Raw genomic sequence first — 17,614 nt, 5'->3', positions numbered from 1 at the left:
TAGCACTTCCCCATTGAAGCTCCATCAGTGGAAACGCACTGGCGTGAAACTCCCAAGTGCAAAAGCACAGTTCTGAATCTGTCCCTTTGGGTGTCTGCGGCAGAGGTTGGTGCCCCCTGGGACTGGCAGGGCGGAAGGTAGAGAGGACAACAGGAGGTGGAGGCGGAGTCAGTGACTGGCGGAGCCGTCAAATTCTACTTTGGTCACCATCCTCCTCCTCCCTGCCAAGTCCCGCAAGGACAGCATTGAGACCAAGGAGGAAGAAGTCAGCAGGCAGGGACCCCACCTGGACTGGTTGTAGGTAGGAAGGCAGCCAAGAGCAGGTTGGTGGGTGGTGCCCCAGTCGCTCTGAAACCAGCCTCTACTAGATGCCTGCCTTCCCTGTTGATTGCTTAGAATCATAGAATCGTAGCATTGGAAGGGGCCCTGAGAGTCGTCTAAACCAATCCCCTGCAATGCAGGAATCCTGCCCACAGCCGTCCCTAGATGGGCTCAAACCACCAACCTTCTGGTTAACAGCCAAAAGCCCTGACCCATTGCAACATGAGGAGGCTTGTTGTTGGAGTTTATGGCACCCTCATCTGTTGAGGTGTGCAGACTTCCAGTGGCTTTGCATCTGAAACCTATATTGTAGCGCTGTTTGTAGTACCAGTTGAACAGAATTTAAGAGCAAGCTTAATACCACTGGAGACCACCTGAAATTAGATACATTGTCATGAACACACCTGATTGGGGGAACCTCTGGCCCTCCAGAGGTTGCAGAACTACAACTTGCCTCGGCACCAGCGAGCATGGCCAATGGCTAGGGCTGACGAGAGTTGTAGTTCAGCAACCTCTGGAGGGCCGGAGGTTCCCCACACCTGATGCAGAATGACCTGCACTATTTCAGTCTGCAGTTGGGTGATACCTTTTTTCAAATGCCCCTTAAATTTTTGCTTGCAGTGATCTTTGTTTTTTTTAAAAATGTATCACAAAGTGAGCAGACTTGATTAGGATCTTTGAGGAGCCTCCAAAATACGTATCTCTTCCTTGAGCTGAAATGGTATAATCTGTTCTGCCACATTCGTTTGGCTGTTGAGCAGGGCAGGGGGGTGGGCAGGCTGCAGTTTGGCTAGGGGAGGGGCTGCGCTTTGTATCTCAGAATGTTCACAAGCACACCCCAATTTCTATTTTCACCCTCCAGCAGCAACTGTTAAGAACTCCTATTCTCCTCTTCCTCAGCCAAGAGTAGAGATCATATAAATAATGTGTGTATGTTCTTCATCTCTGATATAAATAAATGATTACATGAATGGAATGCCTGGGTCAGAGCTTCACCCACTGAGTGAGCCTCTTCTCCCCCCGCCCTCGTGCTCCTGCCTGATCTCTTCCAGCTTGACAACGATAGCATTACCCTGAAGCCACGGACCCAACCCGAACTTGCCAACAGCACCGCCCCCTCCCCGTCGCACAAGGTACAGCGCAGTGTATCAGCCAACCCCAAGCAACGCCGCTTAAGCGACCAGGGTGAGTCATCCCACCACCACCACATTTCTTGCTCAGGGGGGACCACAGTGAGGGTTCCCTGCCATTACAGTGGAACCTCGGTTTTCAAACGTAATCGGTTCCGGAAGAACGTTTGAATTCCGAAACGTTCGAAAACTCAAAACAGAAGCCTCAAAATGGAACAATCAGTGCGGAAGCCGCCTCAGAAGTTCATCTTCTGAGGCACGTTCGAAAACGGAAGCAGCTTTTTCCGGGTTTTCGGCGTTCGAGTTCCGAAACGTTCGTCAACAGAGATGTTCGAAACCTGACGTTCCACTGTATTACAATTATTACTACTTCTACTACTCCTGTTACTACTCTGCTCATCTGACTGGGTCTGCCTATTCAACAAGGAGGCATAATTTTTTTTATGTGAGATGGGGAATGTGCATCCGTACGGGCTATTTTACAACATTCACCAGGCACTGCGGGGACTAAGATTCCGAGATCCAGCAAGGAGAGCTGGAAAACTAAACTGGGATGTTTGTGTGTGTGTTTTTAATTACACGGTTATATTTTCCCTCCTGCTTTATGTAGCTCATGACTGCAGCCATGCAGGTTATTTAAAACTCCTGACGGTTTTTAATCTCCCTCTCCCCGCATTGGGGTGCAGGGAATTTTCCAGTTGCTCATTGACTCCTTAGAAGAGAGAGTCCTTCCTTCCTTCCTTCCTTCCTTCCTTCCTTCCTTCCTTCCACACCTGTGAAACAGGGTCCTGCCCAGAAAGCACAAGCTTCCCCTTGCTGGGCATCCCTTCCCCAAACCAGACCTCGCCACGCTGACTCTTCTTCTCTCTTCTCCCCCCACTCCCTGGCCCTCTCTTCTTCCCACCACAGTACCCACCATCCCAACATCCTCGTCGTACTCCAAGAAAACACAGGCAGCCAACGCAGAGAACAAGCGGCCCGAAGAGGAGCGGGAGGCTGGGCGCAACAAGGCCAGCAGCACGGTGAAAGTGCCAGCCAGCCCCCTGCCCAGCCTCGAGAGGAAGAAGAGCACCCCCACACCTTCCACAGTTAGTCCTTTCTTGCTCTGGGGCGGGTGGGGAGGGACTCTTGTCCCGTTGTGGCCTCTTCATGTTTATGACGCAGGGAGCTGCGCTTCCGGGTAAGAGGGTTGCCGGGGGGGGGGACGTGCCATTACGGCGCATGAGGAGCTGCTTCCCAGGAGCTGGCCCTTAAAGGCATCCTGCCTCTGAACACGGGGGTTCTGTTCAGCTCTCGGTGGGGGTGAAGGGATCCAGGGCATGCTTCTGAGAGTTTAGAGGAGGAGTTTGAGGATTGGAAGACTGCAGCAAAGAGGGGTGCAGAATTAAAGTTTGGGGAAAGTACAGCATCTCTGAGCAGAACCAGGAATGACTCCTGGTCTGAAACCCTGGAGAATTGTAGACAATACTGAGCTAGATGGACCTCAGTAGGTCATTCTCAGTATAAGGCAGCCTCCTGTTTTGGGGGAAGGGCCAAATCTCAGTGGTAGAACATCTGTACTGCATGCAGAAGGTCCCAGGTTCAATCCCTGGTATCTCCAGGTAGGCTTGGGAAAGATCCCCTGCCTCCCTTGCAGCCTCTTAAGAGCTGCTGACAGGGTAGACAGTATATTGAGCTAGATCAGTGTTTTCCAAACTTGGATCTCCAGCTGTTTTTGGACTACAGTTCCCATCATCCCTGACCACTGGTCCTGTTAGCTAGGGATGATGGGAATTGTAGTCCAAAAACAGCTAGAGACCCAGGTTTGGGAAACGCTGAGCTTGATGGACTCCTACGCGTCTCTCTTGTGTAAGGCAGCTTCCTCTATCCCTATGTTATGACTCTCTGGGAGACCTGGGTGCTGACTCAGGTAGCCTAGCTCAGGTAGTCCATGCAGAAGCAGCAGGCTGGAGCCGCTTAACTCCCTTTCTCTTTCTCTGAAGCGTGGGCAGTGAATGGCTTGTGCTCACTCAGTGTCTCTACCCCTCTGCAGAACAGCGTCCTCTCAACCAGCACAAACCGGAGCCGCAACTCCCCCATGCTGGACCGGGCCAGTTTGGGCCAGAACTCCATCCAGAACGGCAAAGATAGGTAAGGGTCTGGAGCCCAGGCCAGCTTGGTTATGTTGCTTTCCAGATGCTGACATAAAGATGCACTAGGAAGAGGGGAGGAACAGAAAACTTCAGTAGTAGAGAGGTGTCCAGCTGTTTTGGGGCAGCTTTGCAGGTGGCTCCACAGGACGGTTTTGTGTATGGGTCACAGAGCCAGGCTACCTATGAGGCACGGTGAGGCGACCACCTCAGGCAACAGGGCCCACCAAGGCTGCAGATCCTGGTGTTGATATTCCCCGACCCCTGGTGGGGAGCAGGGCACCATTTTGAGGTCCATCTCAGGTGCCAAAATGTCTTGGGCCAGCCCTGATGGGTCATGTATTTCTTAATGCGGGGTGTGGAGAGAGAGAGCCATCCCTGGAATGTACCATTAGAGATTGCAAGATGGTGGCCGAGGCATGTGTTTGAATCCTCAAGGGTAGAAATTCCTGCACTGAGAAAGCCAACATATCAAGAGGCAACAGTCAGCCAAAAGCCTTCTCCTTGGCATGACAGATTTTCTGTCTGCAGGCACCTTTGTAATGCAAAGGAGGCAAGTGATTGCCTCCACCAGCCGTCTGTAATAGGGGCAATCCTAAAATTGGAGAGGTCATTGTGAGGCCATCCAGCGCAGTGCTGGAAATCAACAGCTGACTATGCAGCCTCAGCTGGAAGGTCAGACCTGCCTTGTCAGTTCTCTGTTCAGCTGGGCAAAGCCACAGTTGCTGCCTGGCTGGACCGCATGATTGAAAGCCACCAAACAGACCTGCACACGCATGCATGAACCTTTGCCTCTGGTTCCCTTATTTCCCCTCCCAAGTCACAGATGGAGATCCTATGGCCTCTCAGATATTGCTGGACTCCAGCTCCCACCGTCTCTGACCATTGCCTGTGCTGCCTGGGACTGATGGGAGTTGGAGTCCAACAACACCTGGAGGGCCACAGATTCCCCATCCCTGCTCTAATCCCGTGTGGTTTTAAGAATATTAGGAATGCGCTGCATACTTAAAACTGATTTTAACAGTAGTTCCTGGGACAGAGGAAGCAGTGCTCACATTTTAAAGAGTTCTCCCCAACTGTACCAAGCTGTGGTTCCCTGGGTTTTTGTGGCGCAGCCATTGCATTTACACAGGCTCAGAGGCGGTGGGTCCAAACTGGCTGGGTTCTCTGCCTTCTCTGTCAGTGGTCCATTCTCTTCTCCCCTGCTCCCCAAACACAGTCCTCAAAGAAGGGAGCTGCATCCTGGTTGCGGCAAGGTGGGATTACGAGCTAGTTTGGAATACTTCAGAAGTGTTGAAAGATGATTTGTAGCATTGTTCTGCCAGTTGATTGAGAGAGGGGAGATGGCTGTGGGTATTGCTGTGGGGGGGGGGCGCTTCTGTTCTTTCTTTCTGTCTGGTTCAGCAGCGGCAGCAGTAGCCTGAACCACATGTCCTGGATCTGGAGCAACAATGTTCACTCTCCAGCCCATAGTTAGCCCTGCCAAATGGAAACCGGCCTTCCTCTCTAGGGTCCCTTCCTCAACCAAGCAATCTGCTCCCTGCAGAGTTCTCCTTTCTATGCCCCACCTTCTCCCCAGAGAATTCTGCAGCATTGGAGGAGCATCTCCTCCTATGAGCTCTCTCGCCTGCCCCCCCCCCATGGCAGCCTGAAGTGGTGGAGCTCAAACACAGCTTGAGCCACTTCAGAGAGAACTAAGTAAATATTAGACCTTCCCTACAACGTAGCCTTTTTAAATGAGCCGGATGCATCTTGAACTGTGGACCCTCTGCAGTTAAGGCCAGTCCGGTGCGTGTTGATCCAATCACCACCCTTGCACCTCCGGGTCTTAGGCTACTAGCTACTAGCCTGCAGGGTTTATTTCATCAGCTGAAAAGGCTACTACCCTGTGTTTCCACGCTGGCCATGGAGGAGAGGAAGCCCCACCCACCCAAGGGGACTGATGGCAAGAATGGAGGGACCCATTTTTTTCTGCCAACCAGCTCACTCGCCTGGACGGGATCCTGGTCGCCTGCGTCTACCAAAAGAGTTGCTAAATCCACAGCTGGTCTTAAGCTCTCCCCACTTTTCCTACTTCCGATATGGCTCAGAAGAAGCAGCCCTGCTTGACCTCTTCATTTCTCATCCATTATGGACACACACATAACATAACATGCATAGATACATACAAGCAAAACCCGTTTTCTTTTTGCTTGAGAACATTGGCTCTCTCTTTTTAGGATCTAACTGCCATGGTGTCCCGTCCCCCACCCGACCCCAGCACGATTCCCTCCACATCCATTCCCACTCTTGCATCAAGGTTGTTCCTGACACATATACACATATACCGGGTTGTATATTGTATATTTGCTCTTCCTCCCCTTCCCCGGGACATCCATGTACCTAGTAGTGGCTGTATCCATGGTGAGAAAGGGATGGGTTGGGGAGGGGGAGATCCAGGGCCTTCTTCCTTCAGCTGAAATGATTAGAAGCAGCTCTGTTTCATTGAGCAAGGGCAGGCACGTGGATGTGGTCTGAGCTGCCAAACAGACAGATTGATTATTTGACAGCACGTGCCGTATCCAAAGCTGAAGGTGGAGGATCCGCTGCCTTTCCTCCCCCCGCCCTACAATCCTGCAATGAGGCCCCAGCTGCAGCATGGCCCTACCGGGGTGAGTCGGGGCCTTTGGAGAATAAGGGGGCCCTTCCCCCTTTCTTGCACAAAGCATTAGGGTCAAGCAAGGGAACAGCATTGGAGACAGACACGTGCAAGGAAAGGAAAGGTTTGCTGCAAGGCCCTTGAGTGGCCCCTCCTGCCTGGGAGGAAAATGACTGTCAGAGAGACAAGAGCCCCTGGTGCCTCCTCTGGCTGGGCTTCCATTTTGCTTTTTTGTTTTAGCCTGTTTTGTTATAAAAGGGTTCTCTTTAATAAACGTGCATTGGTTCCGTTTTGCAAATGCCCTAAATCGCTTTAAGGACTCCAGTCAAAAAGCGGGATATAAATCCAGTCATTCGACAAACGTGGCTGTTGATGAAAGAATGCAGATCAGTTAGCGAGAGGAGTTGTGCGTTTCCATGCCCGTTGGGTGGGAATAAGGGGGAATAATCAGTGCATTGCTACTTTGGCAGTCTGTTCAGAGCCCACCCACCCCCATCTTGTGCACAGTCCCAAGTACCTTTCCTTGTAACATGACTTTTTTATTATTATTCCTGGGGGCTTGGGAATAAATCCACCTGAGACTCATAGAACGAGGAACTCTCCTTGAAACGGTGCAAACGAGATGTTGGGCACAGTGGGTAGGGTGGCACCTCCCTGCTAGACTGGGAGTCTGTTTGGGTCAGCTACGGATACAGCCAGCTGCCTTCCCTGATTTTTCCCTCCACCCTCCACCCCATCCCTCCTTTTTTAAACATCTGCTTCTCCCCTGCTTGTGTTTTCTTTCCTCCCCTCACCCCCCTAGCCTAACCACTCCAGGCTCCAGGGCTTCTACCGCTTCAGCTTCCGCCGCCGTGAGCTCTGCGCGCCCGCGACAGCACCAGAAATCCATGTCTGCCTCGGTGCACCCCTCCAAGCCCGCGCTGCCCCCCTCCGACAATAACTGTGAGGCACAGCGACCCAGGCAAGTGGGCAGCTCTGCGTGCCTTGTGTCCTCCGTCCCCTGCCCACCCCTAGGGCTCTCCAACATTTTTGTGTCTTCCGCCTGCTCCACACCCTGGAGCCATGTCTCTTTTTTTGCCCTTCCCCAGTGCGCTCGCTCAGGGCCTGGAGGTAAGTAGAGGGGGACAGCCAAATGTTTTGGGGTTGGAAGGATTGTGGTGCCTTGGAGGGCAACTTGGTGCCCTGCAGCTGTTTTTTGGACAAGCTGGCTTGTAGGATGTGACAGGAATATTCTCCCGCCACCACCACAAAACCAAGGAGGCACAGCACTAATGCAGGGGGAACAGGGCTGCCTGGTAGAAAGTAGAACAGGCATCCTTTCCAACTTCAGGTAATGGCAGGTTGGATGGCTTGAAAGGAGTCTGAAAACGAGATCAGAAGCCTCCAGTTAGTTGCCTGTCCTCTCCAGGCAGAAAAAGGACAATTGGAGCCTTCTGAACCCTTCCCCTTCTTTTTTTATTCAGCTCTGCTTGTCTCTACTTCACCAGCTGGGGTTCAGGCAAGCGGCTCTTTAACCTCATCTCCAGGGTCAACAGCAACAGCAGAGGCTATTAGCAAGTATCCTCTCCTGGAGACTCATTCCTGTCAGCTTGTTGTTGTTGTGCCCCTCCTGCCAGCGCAAAAGGCTAGTCTTCACACTGAGGATTAGGGGCTTTGGAAATCTTTTCCCTTTATCCAAGCTGGTGCATGAGTGAGCAGCGGAAGGAGTTGAGATTTGAAGTGGCCAGAAATGGCAAAGGGGGCGGGGCTTCTGCACCTTTCACAATTGTGTAGAAGAGGGGATTTCAGCAGGTGAGGTTTAATTAAAGGTGTAGGGGCCCCATCCTCCTCCCCCCCCACCTGGTGCCCTTACTTGAGATTGCAGGCCCTTCAGCCCGTGCTCAGTTCAAAATATGGGTTGTTCATTCATTTATTTTTAAGCGTTGGCTGCCAACGAGGTATTTGCTGCACATGTTGGGTTTAAGCAACCACAGCCTTGTGGGGAGCTGCCAACATTCCGCCTGCAATTATTCTGCAGTCTTAAACTAGGCTGCAGACCCATTTTAACAGGCTCACCATTTTTCGAGAACTCCTCCTGGATTTCAGGAGCACCTCTTCATATAATCTCAGCTGTGCGGTTCTTCGTAAAACTCCCCTTGTGTTTCCTCCCACCCCCACAAGCAGAACACCACCTCCCAGAATCCTCTGGGGCGCAAAGGCCATAACCCTTGAAAGTGGCTTGCCCCAAAGACTTTTCCTGTTCAGCCCAGGCAGAGGAGTGTTCCTGGATGGCGAGCAAGTGGGGTCGCTGACTGTCGTCTTCTCTGCTCTCCCCCCTCCCCTCCCCACAGCACTGCACCCCAGAGGGTCCCCGTCGCCTCTCCCTCGGCCCACAACATCAGCAGTGCCCTCCCGGAGCGCACCAACTTCCCGCGGGGCGTCTCCAGCCGCAGCACTTTCCATGCCGGGCAGCTCCGGCAGGTCCGGGACCAGCAGAACCTCCCCTACGGCCTCACGCCCGCGTCGCCCTCCGGGAACAGCCAAGGCAGGAGGGGGGCCTCAGGGAGCATCTTCAGCAAGTTCACCTCCAAGTTCGTGCGCAGGTGAGCAGGGAAGTGGGCAGGGGTCGGAGGAAGAAGAGCCGTCCTCCTTTTTTAGCCCTTTCCAAATCCGTAGCTGGTATTCTCTGCCGATTGGAAACAACTCCAGGATTGCTTGAGATACGTGCTTTGGGGGTTCAGTTTGGGGGTGAGAGTTGAATGCAAGCCATCCTCCCCCGCTCCCCCAGGGCGCAGCATGAAGGCTCACTACCTTTTGTGTGTGTATATATATGTGTGTTGTGCACAGCCAGGCCCACCCTCATAAGTACCCCTCTTCCCCACCCCTCACCAAGGATGTCCTTGTGACCCCAGCCGCCTCCTCTCCGTCTTGCATCTCTCCTCCCTGCCCCCACCGTATTGCTGCACAGAACCAGCACAGGGGCAGGAGTGTCAGCTGCCTTCCTTGGCCGGATCCTTTCCAAACTGTGCTTGGAAGGGGTTGGAGAGAACTAGCCTCCTAATTAAGCTTGGGGCAGCTCGTTTTTTCCTGTAGCATTCAACCAAGAGGGGTGTGTGTGTGTTTGCATGTGTTTATATGTGTGCATGTAGGGGTGGAGAATCCCTTTCCTGCCTTTCAGCTCCCTCCTGGTGTTGGAGCATTGAGCAGCAGAGAAGAGGCCCCTCTCAAAGGACGTCTACAGACAAATGGGCTCAGGCGCAAGGGAGTGCACCTGGACCAGGGATGCTTGGGGAGAACCATGGCTCATTTAGACAGTGTCTGCATTGCATGCAGAAGGTCTCAGGTTTGATCCCCAGTTTCCAGTAGGTTTGGGAGTTGTCCCCTGTTGGAAACCCTGAAGAGCCACTTCTGGCCAGCAGAGACAAGGTTTGGGGGAGCCTTTGACCTTTCAGGTATTGCTGAACTTCAACTCCCATCGTCCTTTGCTCATTAGCCATTCTTCTAGGGGCTGCTGGGAGTTGTAGTTCAGCAACATTGGGGGGGGGCAAAGGCTCCTCACACCTGTTGTAGGTGATACGGCGCTAGGTGGATCAATAGCCTGACTTGCTCCATGGCAACTTCCGGTGCTTCCCTGATGTGTTAAGACCAATCAGGAGGTGCCACATTGGAGAGAGGCATTCTGGGAATGGAGATCAGAAGAGCGGGCTGAAGGTCACCTTCCTCCTGGCAACTGCAGAGCTCAAGGCCATGGAGGAACCACCTTGCGCTCTCCCCAAGAGCATGCACATGCCGCCTTATGCGCTCCTCCCCGGGAATTCCCATTTCTGCTTGCAGCTCAGAAAAGGAGACCAGCAGAGTCTCAGCTGAGCCGCAGAGCAAGCCAGGCCTGCCTCCCACACCCTCCGATGGCACCCCAGACACTGCTTCTGTTGTGGTTCCTGCAGTGACCTGGGGTGCTGCGAAGGCCGCAAAGCTGAGGGTGGGTGGCAGCCGCCTTGCCTGCAGCCCAGCCGTCCCAGGGGTGGGGGGTGGACAAGGATTTAGCAGAGCAGCCCAGATGGTGAGGGTGGCAACCAAGCTCATTTCCAGGGTTCCCCGATGCTTCTCCATCCCCTTCCAAGCGACAGGATGGAGGAGATGCCTTCTGGACCCTGTCAGTACCAGCTGCCTTCTGTGGTGAGGATCCAACCAGGGAGGTCTTGCAGCTGGGGTCTGCTCGAACCTGTCCCTCAAGGCAGCTTTTTTTGTGGTGTGTGTATATGTGTGTGTGAATATGTCTCAAAATGGCTTCTCTCTTTCCTGTACAGCCCTGAGAGGGGATGGGCTGTGAGATGGGGCACAGTTTCCTGGCAAAGCCTTTTGTCTCAATTGGGGGGAGGGGGTGTTTTATGGTGCATGACGGGGGAGCCATTCTGTACAGCCCAGCGCCTCCTGCCCCCAACCCCTTTCCCTCTTTGCTGTAAGTGTTTAACCTGGCCCTCCGCCGCACCCCCAGCTTCTGTTCCCAGCTTTGTGGGGAGAGTTAGGCTGTGGCAGCACTGGGGACGAGGGGGGCAGCCAAGTGCCTCTGGGGTCCTGCCCTCCCTCCCTCCCTCCCCCTCTGCAAGGTTCCAGCAGCAATGGGAGGGGGGCAGTGGGAGCCCCAGCTCAGCCCTCCTCCCTCCGGCCTGTCTCTGTCTGAAGCAAAGGAGGCTCTTCAGATTCCCAAGTTTGCAGGGAGGAGGGAGCTAAGGTCGAGGAGGGTTGTGAGGCGGCGGGGTTGTGGGGGCCTTGTTGTGACACCCACCGCCAATTACTATTTTAGGGAGGGAGGTTGGGGCACCCTGGCCTGCTCCCGCGCGGCTGGCACTCCTGTCACTCGGTCATTTGCGCACTCGCTCACCCACCCACCCACCGTTTCCCCTCCTTTTTTTTTTCCTTTTAGAAATCTGTCTTTCAGGTTTGCCAGAAGGTAGGCGTTCATCACTCTGGTTTTGTTCTGTCCTCCTCCTCCTCCTGTGCAGTACTAACCTCCTCCCTGCCGGCTTCTTCCTCTCCTCTCCCCGCCCCCCCCTTCTGTGCCTTCTGGCTGCTAATGGTGTCTGTGTGCGCGTGTGTGTGCGTATGTGTGTCTGTGTGTGTGCACAGAGCATGCTTAAAGGGACAGCGGGGGGGGGGGGGCTTGTTAACTCCCTGCCTCTGGGATGTGGGGTGGAGAAAGACCCCCATTGGCTCTGGCCTGCCTCTCAGCCGCCTGCAAATGAGCTGGCCTGGGACTTGGTGGGGAGGAGGGTGGGGAGGGGAAGCCGCAGAGGTTGCTTGCTCACCCGGTGCTGGGCCTCCTCCTCCACTTGGGCATGCTGTCTCTTTAAAGGTGCCTGCCATCTTCCTTGGTCCCCCAGGCTGGGCCTCTGATCTTTAACCGAAACCCTTCTCTCTCCCCCCCCCCCTTTCTCTTTCACACACGCCCACCCACCCCCCAACACAACTAATCCCCTTTCTCCCTGCATGGTGGTGGTTAGGAGGCGCTGGGCTGTCGCTGTGCCTCTATTGCTTGCAGCTGCCTTGAGGGTTCAGGGCGGACATGTGGGGAGACGGTTGCCTCGGAATCTGCATGGCCCCAAAGAGCAGATATTATTATCCTGTGGCAGGTTTTGAGCACAATCTGGAAGATACTAGCAGTCGGTGTGTTGGGGGTTGGCTTCCTTTCTCCCCCCCCCCCCCCGTTGTAGTAGGTAGCCTTTTTATCTTGTTCTTTTTTAGAAAGGGGGAGGTTGCTAGTCCTCATGGGAACAAATCTGCAGAAAGTGTCAGCAGGTTCCACTTTAAAAGACTGTGGGTTTTTGCTTGTTTCTTTGGACATCCCAGGGCACAGGGCAGGATGTGAACCCTACATACCTCTTTGGTTCTGGCGTGTTCCAAAAACCCTGGCCTTCCTCATTCAGTCTACTTCAAATTTTTTATTGTTTCAAGTTATGCTGAACATCTAACAGATTTCTCTCTTTGGGGGGGGGTCAGGAAGGAACGTTTTCTCCTGGGTAAAATTGACTAAAAGTGGGGGTTGGGGGGGCAAGCAAGTGCTTTAAAACCTTAGCATTGTGGAGCTACTTGCCATAAGATGGATGACCAGGGGTGGGGAGGAGAACAGAGTGGTTGAGCAGAGGGTTGTGCTAGAAATTACCTCCTCCCAGCTCTCTGATCCCGTGGACCAGAAGAGGCAGCTGCAGCTGCTGTATTAAAGGCTTGTGGGGTGTGTGTGAAGGTTTCTCCATTGTTTGATTCCCCCCATCCTCCGCCCCTACCCCACCTCCTGCCTGGTGATGGTGGATGAGCAGAGAAGGAAGCACACTGGTGATCAGGAAGCAAGTTGCTTGCTTGCCCCCTCCCTCATCTGAGCTGGCATGAGGGAGCTCCATTGGCTGTTGCAAGTCACATGGCTTAGTGATGGATGGATGTGGCTGGAATATTTAAGGATAGCAAGGAGTGGGGGGCCTGTGGCACTCCAGGTGTTAATAGCTGCTTGCTCCCGCCTTCCCCAGCCAGCATGGCCAGTGGTCAGGCGTGAAGAGACTTGTAGTAGTTCCACAAAATCTGGAAGGCCAAAGATTAGACATATACCGCCCCCGGTGTATATGGCTCTTTATCCCCCAGAAAGGGGTACCCAGAATGGCAAGCAGTAAATATCAGCAATACCAAAAAACAAAACAAAGAAAGAGACAGAGCTTAAAATGTCTGCTTAAACAAAAAATCTGGGCAGTTTAAAAGGCCAGCATCAGGTGCTTTGTATAACCAAAACCAAATTAAAAGGGTGCATGCTACTAAACGTTCGGAGCCTGAATCCAGTGAAGCAGCAGCTTTGATAAAATTGGCTCTCAATGTCACAAAACCATTCTCCCAGGACAGCCCATTGGGCTGCTTAAAAACCTGATGGAAACCAAAGTGTTTTTAGTATGCCATCTCGAGACTCGTAAGTGGATTCCACAAACTGTGAAGCCACCGTGGCAAGGGTTGTGCTCTTCCTTCGCTCTTGCATGGTGGCGCCATCAGCACGCTCTCCTCATTTGCTGGTCTCAGTGGGCAGGTGGGTTATGATGCAAGCTTCTATGAAGTGGGTGCAGAGTTGGGCACAGTGTATTTTTAGGCTTGGAAGTGGTGCTCAGATGAGAGGGGAAGCACCTCCCAAGCCATTTACTTTATATTCCAATAATGTCTAGAATTCCTAGAGCATGATTTCCCCCACAGGGGAAAAGACTGTAGTTCCATAGTAGGTCATCTGCCTTGCATGCAGAAAGTCCCAGGTTCAATCCCTAGCAGCATCTCCAGGTAGGGCCAGGAGAGACTCCCTGCCTGAAACTCTGGAGAGCTGCTGCCAGCCAGTGTAGACTGTACTGGGCTAGATGGACCAGTGACTCCGTATAAGGCAGCTTCCTATATACTGATTTTTGAGTGTTAATGTGTACATTCTCTTCGTGGTCCTTGCGGCAACCCTGTAAGGTAGGCTAGTGGTGGTATTGCAGGTGGAGGCTGAGAGAGATCATGGCTCATTTTGCAAGTCTGTGGCAGAGGTATGCTTTGAGCTGGTGATCACAGCGCAGCCTCTTCCCCCGCCACTCCAGCTCCTCTTCCCTTGCCTGGCTGTGGCTTCTTGTGCTGAGGGACCAGGGAGAGAGGTGCCGCTGCGCATCCCACACCTGCAACCAGCCAGCCCAGACGCCCTCCTCCTCACCACCATGTTGGCAAAACTCACTTCCCAGCATGCCGCGCAGAGTGTTGCATGTCGGGGGCCTGTGGGCTTGGCATCAGCCCTCATGACGCCCTCACCAGCCCCTTCCGTGTCTTGAGTTGCCCCCCGCCCTGCCCCACCTGCCAGAGATGCACACTCGTCCCCCTGCCCCCTGGGAGAAAAGGAGAGCAGGTGTAGGAGCTGCTGACTGGAGGGTGCCTGATACCTTGTTCTCCTGCTCTGTTTTTTGAGGAACCTGCATGAGCCCGAAAGCAAAGACCGTGTGGAGACGCTCAGGTGAGATGCAGCCAGTGTCACGGGGCCTCCTCCAGCCTTTGGGGGAAGCCTTTGCTCCACTCTGTTTCTCCAGCAGGGCCAGGCTGCTCCCTGGCACCTCCTCTCCGTCTCCTCCATGTGCCTGTCTCTCTCTTCTGTTGCTCCCAAACTACTACTTAGCGTCTGTGTGTGTGTGTGTGTGTGTCTCCCCTCTCCAGCTCTCGGTTGCCGACCAGGCTTGGCTTCTGGGGGCAGCCGAAGGGGCCGAGTGGGGAGGGCGCCCTTCTCTGCTCACTGTCTCGCTCTCCCCTCTCAGGCCTCACATGGTGGGCAGCAGCGGCGACAAGGAGCGGGACGAGAACCGGGAGGCCAAGCCGCGCTCGCTGCGCTTCACCTGGAGCATGAAGACGACGAGCTCCATGGAGCCCAACGAGATGATGAAGGAGATCCGGAAAGTGCTGGACGCTAACAACTGCCAGTGCGAGCTGCAGGAGAAGTACATGCTTCTGTGCATGCATGGAGCGCCGGGCCACGAGGCCTTTGTCCAGTGGGAGATGGAGGTGTGCAAGCTCCCCCGCCTCTCCCTCAACGGTGTCCGCTTCAAGCGGATATCGGGCACCTCCATGGCCTTCAAGAACATTGCCTCAAAAATCGCCAACGAACTGAAGCTTTAACAGGCCCCCCGGGGGGGCCCAGCCTGCACGCGCATGGGGTGGGGGTTAGGAGTAAAAAGCTGCAATTTTAACTCTGGAAGGGTTTATTTTTCGATACCCTGGTGCAGGACGGAGATTGGGGGGGGGGCAGGGAAAGGGGGCGGCAGCTGGATGTTTGGGGACATCCCCCCTCTCCATCACTCCCCCCCCCGCTGCTGGATCGCCATGGAGACAGAGTGCGTGGGGTAGTGGCTGGCAGCCACCCAGCCCGTCTCCGTGGCAACAGTAGTGGGAGCGTACCAAGGGCTGTTGGTCTCTATAGTGACTGTGTTGGGGGGCATCCCTTTTGGTCTCCGTGGCGACCATGGTACTTTCCTTTTATTTCTTTTTTTTTTTGTTGTTGCACATGAGACAGGGTTTTAAATTTTTACCAAACACAGCAAAAAGCAAAGATGGGGAGATAAGTGGACACCCCGCCCCCTCAACTGCCAGAGCTCGCCCTCCCCCACAATGCCTTTTACCTCCCACAATGCCTTTCACTCGCACCCTCCTCTCCCGCTCCTTGTGTTGGTGGTGGGCTTTCAGCTGCTGAGCGTGTGCTTGCTCATGCCCTGGGAGAGTTGGGCTTTCCTAAGGGCATAATGGTGCCAGTGGTTCTCCCTCTGGGTTTCCCCCGTCAGGCCAGTGATGGACGGTGGTGGGTTTGGACGGTTCTGCGGTCGCCCTCTCCTCACCTTCCTACTCTCGGCCAGTTCTGTTCCCAGAGATCAGGGCCTGTTTTTGGCAAGGCCGTTGGAAGGAGCACTGTCCTCCAATGTGCTCTTCTTCTGGCAGGGGTCCTGAGACCCCCTATAAAAAGAGTGGGGTGGAGATTCTAGCCATGCATATGGTTGTCTCCCACCTTGGAAGAGTAAAGGGTGGGGAGTGTCCCAAGCCACAGCGGTCCGTTTCTTCACCTCTGACCTCCTCCCTCCCCAGCAATTCTCTTCCCTGCAAGCTCCAGGAGCAACAGCATAAAGCTAGCAAGGGCTTCTGGAAGCAGAGCATTCCTTTGTTCAGCCCGAGCCAGTTTCTTTTATGGGCTTTTGACAGCTTGCACAGCATCATGGTTAGAACTGCTGCCCCATCAGACTTGCTGGTGCCTTGCTTGTTGGTTCTGATCCCAAGCCTCCACCCCCACCCCTTCTCCAGCACTTCCAGGCTAAGATAACTTTCAGCATGTTTCTTCCTGACCCAGGATGCTCTGGAACACACCAGACCTTGGCCACCAACTTTGCACACGTGTTCATACTTGGCTTCTTTTCCTCTGTGCCCAAGAGTGGCTTTGGCTGTTATTAAAGCAAGTGGCACCATCTACCTGTGGGGAGAGTTGCCTGAAGCGTCATTAGCTGGGGGAACAGCTATTTTTGCCCCAGTCTTTCCATTACGGAAGACGACATACACAGGTCATGCTGATGTTTGGGGGCAAGAGGAAGAGCTTTGTGGTGGGGTATGTAGGTGGGGGGCTCTGTTAACACTCTCCCTGCCCAGGTAGTGGTTGCAGCAGTGGCCACCAGTATCTTACCAGTATGGTGGAAGATAAGGGGAGCTCCCCCTCCCATTTACCTCCTTCCCTGCATCTACAAAAGCAGGATAGCACAGCCTGCCCTTCCTTCCCATTTGACAAGCCAGCTTTCCCCCTCCTCTTTCCAAAGCACAAGAGAAAAATGGGACCCTGGCTGCAATTACCTCTCTTGTTCCTCCCTCCCCTTCACCCCACCACCCCTCAAGATGGGTTTCTTCCATTGTCATATCACCACTTGAGAATGTATTTTCAATCCTCTTTGGGGTGGTTGGGCTCCCCACCCTGGCAGTCTGTACTGAGCTCCTTCAACCCCACCACTGTCACACACACACACACACACACACACACAAATCTGGTTTGTATATAACTGTACTGATACCTCGGTTTTGTGAGTGGTTACTTTTTTTTTTTTTAATTCTGATCACAAAATGCCTTTTTTTAAAAAAAGAAAAAATCATGTCCCTTTTTTGTTCATCCCCCTCCCCCCCCTCTAGGGACGCTGCCGTTTGATGTAGTTTTACAGGTTCTAGATTAAAACTTTCCAGAAAGTACCTGCCTGGCCTTGGCTTCCTCTGTTCCCACCTCCCTCCCCAAGCACTTTGCCTGGAGATGTGCTTCCACTCCCTGGGAGGCTACAAGCCTTGGTACCGTCCTGTCAAGAGTGGGTGGGGGTGGCTCCATGGGGTTGTGGTGATGGGAAGCAAGGCCTAGGTGCAGCTGTTCCAAATGCCCAGTGGTTCCCCTTGAACGTGGAATGCTAATTCTGTGCCCCCTTTGCGTGATTTCTTTTTGCTCTGTGCCCTGACCAGGCAACAGTTGGTGAAGGAACTGATTAAGAGGGGCAGTGTGGCACTCACAACATAAAATGCTGTGGCCTGCTGTGATACCCTGAACTGTTTTTGTATTCTGAGGAGATGCAGTGTTCCACAAGAGGCTCCCTCTGTCCCTGTTACAGCAGGGCGAATTGCTAAAGGCTCTGGGAGTGGCAATTTTGATGTCACCGCATATGCAATTCCTTCTGGCCTTTGCTGTGTTCATCTTGCTGAGACTGGCAGGACTCATCCTGGGCAAAGCTGTCTCTGTGACAGGATCAGAGCACCTTTTGGAAGACCATGCCTGGGAGGAGGCTGACGGGGCAAAGACCTCCTTCCTCTTGCTTGTGACCAAGTAGCTTGCCTGATTCTCCCCTTTCCATTCTTATTAAAAGCCAAAGAAGAAAAAT

At 53.6% G+C, this 17,614-nt stretch overlaps 1 protein-coding gene across 14 annotated transcripts in view; it reads left to right on the top strand.

Annotated features, from left to right (window-relative positions):
- MARK2 (microtubule affinity regulating kinase 2) overlaps nt 1–17,613 on the top strand; it is a 111,035-nt gene extending 93,422 nt beyond the window's left edge. For 4 of the 14 annotated variants that reach the window (XM_083591756.1, XM_083591762.1, XM_083591763.1 and 1 more), the window contains exons 12-18: nt 1,374–1,506; nt 2,361–2,539; nt 3,484–3,581; nt 8,549–8,800; nt 11,122–11,148; nt 14,152–14,196; nt 14,492–17,613. In XM_083591756.1, coding sequence (XP_083447882.1) covers nt 1,374–1,506; nt 2,361–2,539; nt 3,484–3,581; nt 8,549–8,800; nt 11,122–11,148; nt 14,152–14,196; nt 14,492–14,849 — 1,092 coding nt within the window. In that variant the 3' untranslated portion in view covers nt 14,850–17,613. Of the gene's footprint in view, nt 1–1,373; nt 1,507–2,360; nt 2,540–3,483; nt 3,582–7,020; nt 8,801–11,121; nt 11,149–14,151; nt 14,197–14,491 lie in introns of those variants that run through there. The other 10 variants (XM_083591764.1, XM_083591766.1, XM_083591767.1 and 7 more) reach the window with 7 other exon arrangements.
- The last annotated feature ends 1 nt before the right edge of the window (nt 17,614 follows it).

Source organism: Podarcis filfolensis (assembly GCF_964270895.1).
Source record: "Podarcis filfolensis genome assembly, chromosome: 16".
Taxonomy (NCBI): Eukaryota; Metazoa; Chordata; class Lepidosauria; order Squamata; family Lacertidae; genus Podarcis; species Podarcis filfolensis.
This window is presented reverse-complemented; position numbering and strand designations above follow the sequence as displayed.